The sequence below is a fragment of the Brassica oleracea genome, chromosome C6 (assembly GCF_000695525.1).
Source record: "Brassica oleracea var. oleracea cultivar TO1000 chromosome C6, BOL, whole genome shotgun sequence".
NCBI classification, from domain to species: Eukaryota; Viridiplantae; Streptophyta; class Magnoliopsida; order Brassicales; family Brassicaceae; genus Brassica; species Brassica oleracea.
The window spans coordinates 11841832-11846382 of NC_027753.1; the positions used below are offsets into that span (position 1 = coordinate 11841832).

A 4551-nucleotide genomic window follows, 5' to 3' on the forward strand; every position below is an offset into this window, starting at 1 on the left:
AGAGAAAATAACAATAAAGGAGTAATTGTTCGGACAAAATGGGCAAGAATTATTATACCCATCAAGAGTTGGTGGGTGGGGAGCCTCGAACCGTAGTGTCTATGATATTACATCAAAATCCTAAACTACGAAAAAATGGAAATAACCATTTATTTATAGTTGATCACAATTATCTTTGCTAATCAAATCTAGTAATATGGAGAACTGACCACATCTCTTTCTGTGTGAAATCACAAACATATTAATACTTTCCGGAAATGACAGGTTAATTCTATACACAAAAGTTGATTAGTACATGAACGATGGTCTTTTCTGACGGCTATTGTTGTTTCCTTCCATCTATATTTCAAGAAAACATTCAGTTTTCCAACTCGTCATTTTATTTGTTATCAAATCAAAACAATACGTGTCGCATAATTTCGAGCCACCATGGGTGGAATATGCGTAAGATGTTGCATTGTGCAAATGCTAACATCTGGATTGAGTGAGTCATGATGAGCTTATATTTATTTTAAATAAAAATGGCCCTTCAGATATAAATATGCCTTCATGTTTTGAAGAGTCATTACCACCTTAACAGTAACTCAGTCAATATTTCAAAGCACATTCGCAAACTAGTGCAAGTGGTCTAAATTCAAGCACATCGTTGGATGAACCCCAATATTCTAATTTTAGTGGGAATGAAAATCGTTATAGTTGGATGACAAACTGCAATTTCACAATCATAAAAAGTCACAATAATATGAAAATGTCATCATTCTAAAAAGTATTCCATGTTATTCTTGTGTAAGCGAGTTGAACTGATTTGGCTTACTTGAAAAGAAAGAACAACAATGGATGATGATAGATGCATCATCAATGAATGTGGCCATATTGAGAGTTATGGAGCAATATGAGCTTCAACCCTTTCGCTGCAGCTGCTGCACCACTCTCTCCTCTTCTTCCTCCATTGAACGTTGGTTTCTTCCTGTAAGGAAAACAAGTTCGGCTGTCGTACCTTTCTCTTAACACGACGTCGTCTGCATGACTCCAAGTCCTTCCTCTCGGCAAACTCTCTGGCCACATAAACCTCTCCGACAAGGGATTCTTCAAACTCTCATAGAACTCAAGTGCCGTCTCGCAAATCACACCCTGAATCCAAAACCAAAACATTTTACTATTACACAAAAGTGCTTTGTTTAAAACAAAGTACTGGATTACATAATCTTGTTAGTTAATTACCTCTGCCATGGCTTTGATCTTGAGAGTTATATCGTTGCTAAGAAGAACGAGCTTTTCATCAATGTTGTTACGGTTTCGGTAAAGAAGTGCACATTCGAGAACTTCATCTTCTGATTTAGGAGAATCGATCTCTGGTGCGTAGTTATTCCACTGAAGTGAAAACGGGAATGCAAAGCCATTTGACTGGGGAGTGACTGGTGGTGTTGGTGCAGTTGCTTTGGTTTCCTCTAACGGGCTCTGAAGTTGAATCCACCATTTGGTATTAACCTGGCACTCTTCGATCCAATCCAGAGCTGACGAAGCCATATCTACTGTTCTTCTAAAGAGAACATTGCGAGTACGCTTCGTCTCATTTAGTTCCCTTATCACTGAACAATGAAACCAAATGTGAAGGATGTTTCAAATGGTAAAAAAACAATTGTTCAAAGTGATTAATCATATACGAAATAAGGATTTAGGTGATTAAGGAAATGATATGTTATCACAGATAAATTCTCCCAGGTCTGTATGATAGAATCATCTGCTGGATGCATTTACAGCCTGATCGTATAGGAAAAGCTAATTATTTTATGGTTTTGCTTAGAGCGTTAGGGGTCGATAGGAACTATTATCAGTGTATGATTGATAGAGTACACAAAGCCAGAGGGTTTAAGGTTTCTAAGGTTTTTACCTGTTCTTGGTACGAGCAGGTGTGTCCCCTTGAGACCTTGCAGAAGATGCAGTGTCTTCCTAGAATCCTTGTCGAGGAGTGAAGAAGTGTCCAACACAATGGTCCATCTCATCTTGTTCTTTCCATCAGAAAGGTTCTAAAACACACAGTGAAACTTAAGGTTACCATACGAACTACAGAAATAAAATCAAGGACTTTCGAACTAATTAGGACTTACAGAAGAAGAACGAACGCCCCTAGAAATGTTGTTTCTTGCTGATGCAGTCGAAGGAGCCTCGGTGTATGATTGGCTTTGGGACGATGATTTTTCAAGTAAAGGTTGAAAAGGCGCCCGTTCAGCTTTCTTCTTCAGTGCCACAGGCTCATGCTTCACCTTTGAGTTGCTGCTCATGCAGTGAACATCTGGTTTTTGTTGCGCCAACAGGTTTTCTTCCACATGAATATCAAAGAATGGTTTACGCATTGCTTTAGAGGAGGAGCTTTTAGTATCCTTAATCTCACCCACTTCTCGCAAGCGTCTTAGCATATGAGAGTTTGGGGTAAGATTCTCCTTATCTGGGGTAAAGATTTCTGGTTCTGTTAACGCCGCGATAGCAAAACTGGAAGGAATCTTTAACGAGCTTGGTTTGCCCGAAAGCTTGGAAGAGCTCTTGCTATCTTTTACGTCACCAATATCTTGTAACCTTTTCAACATATGGGAGCTTGGGGTCAGATTCTCCTTGTCAGGAGTAAAGATTTCTGGTTCCAGTTTATATGCACCATGATCAACAGTCAGATAAATGGACCTGCCACTTAAAGCCTTTCTCTGCAGATGTGCCTTTGCTTGTTTCCCAATTTTTTTTTGCTTTCCTTCACTCTTGTTGGTCCTGACCTGAAGAACAGAAGCATCTTTCCCCCTCCTAGACCAAATGTTGCTTGTGCTCAATCTTCTCGAGGAACTTCTTGAGATATCCAGCTCAGACAGTACATCATCTCTAACAGCGAGTGTTCGCTGTGTCTGGTTCTCTTGATCTCCAGTATAATCAGAAAGCAGTTTGTCCTCAAATGTTTCTGCTTGGCTTGAACTGATCTTGGTTTCTCCATTGCCCTTTTGATGTATGTTTTCACTACCAGTCTCTATGGCCACTCCAGAATCTAAGAGGCCTATTATGGCATCTCCAGTTAGAGTTGGTTCCGTTTGAGGGAAGGAATTCGAAGATTCTGCAATGACTTGCCTCAAGACCTCTGTTTCTTCATTCTCTCCGTGACTCTGAATCTCAGCTTTAATAAGTTGTTCGGCGGATGCTTCCACTGCTTTCTCTGTGACAAAACCAATATCTCCACTGACTTCTTGACGAGGGCACATAATCTCAACATTTGTGGCCAATTCAAATGCAAAACAGCCTGAGGCTTCAAGTAATGGAACAGAAGCAGCTTTTCCCATCCTAGAGCTATCCATCTGAGACAGTGCATCATCTCTAATAGTATTTAATTGCTCGGTCTGGTTTTCTTGACTCTCAGTATAATAATAAGGCAGTTCTTCAATCGGTTTTGTATCCTCAAATGTTTCTGCAGCCAATGTTAAAGGAACTGGAACCTCCTTATCAGTATTTCCTGTGCCCCATAACTCCCTCAGTTTGTAAGAAGCTTCAGAGCCAAATGACATTTCTGCCTTGGTCTTCAGATTTGCTAATGACAAGAAAACTTGTGTACCACTCTGTTCAAGGCCCTCCGAATGGCACGTGCTGCTCCCATCATCATATATTTTTTCACTTTCTCTGTTCGCTCCTTGTTTTTTATTCTGGTCTCCTGCATGATTCACTTCATTGCCTATTTCATGTAGGTTCTCAGTATCAGTCTCTATGGAAACTTCATTCCCGTATTGAGAACCTAAGAGGCCTCGGGCATCTTCAGTTAACATTTCTATCAGTTGCTTACCTTGAGGAGACGATCTGGGAGACACTGCAATATCTTGCCCTGAGACCTCAATTTCTCCATTGTAAACGTGACCCTGAATTTCTGCCTTCCGTAGGTGTTCAGCAGTTTCTCCATTGACTTCTTGGAAAGGGCGCATAGTCTCAGCCTCTGCAGCCAGTTCAAATGCCTGACAACCTGCGGCTTCAAAGCAACCATCAATCTGTGCCAAACTTAGGGAGCCGCTACTTGTATTTTCTGTGCCAATGTAATAATCTCTTGGGACTGGAAGCGATGAAGTCTCCTTTGCAGCTAGATATGGAGCCTCCTCCTCCACAGGGACTGATGACTCTATCATCTCCGACATCACATTCAGAAGCAGACCTTCTTCATCTCCTCTTAAATCCCGTTCATCAGCAAGTTCAAGTTCATAAAAACCTAAGACCTCCGCGTAGCTCCCACTCTGCTGCTTATTTAAACCGCAGCTTCTACTTGGGCTTTCTGCTGCGGCTTCTACAACAAGATCCAAGTCCCACTTTGAAGAAGTCTGAAAATGTTCATCATTGCGTTGAAGCTTTTGTGTATTGACAGAGTCTCTAGGCAATGATAAAACACTTGAAGAGAAAAGTGGCACCAAAATTTCCGTTGTCGTAGTATATGTATCCTCATCCTCACTAAGGACAGATGATCCACTTCCTCCAGACGTCACATCCAGATGTCCATCTCCATCTTCGGCTGATGCAGAAGTATCCGCTAGTGACTGCGAG

General features: G+C 41.1%; 1 protein-coding gene across 2 annotated transcripts in view; it reads right to left on the minus strand.

The window, feature by feature from the left end:
* Positions 1–687: 687 nt before the first annotated feature.
* The window catches only part of LOC106296802 (FHA domain-containing protein PS1), a 4625-nt gene continuing 761 nt past the window's right edge, over positions 688–4551 (minus strand). The window contains exons 3-7 of one of the 2 annotated variants that reach the window (XM_013733030.1): positions 3809–4544; positions 2109–3700; positions 1892–2027; positions 1222–1589; positions 688–1131 (exon numbers count right to left, since the gene is read on the minus strand). In XM_013733030.1, the coding sequence (XP_013588484.1) occupies positions 856–1131; positions 1222–1589; positions 1892–2027; positions 2109–3700; positions 3809–4544 (3108 nt within the window). In that variant the 3' untranslated portion in view covers positions 688–855. Of the gene's footprint in view, positions 1132–1221; positions 1590–1891; positions 2028–2108; positions 4545–4551 lie in introns of both variants that reach the window. The other variant, XM_013733029.1, reaches the window with a different exon arrangement.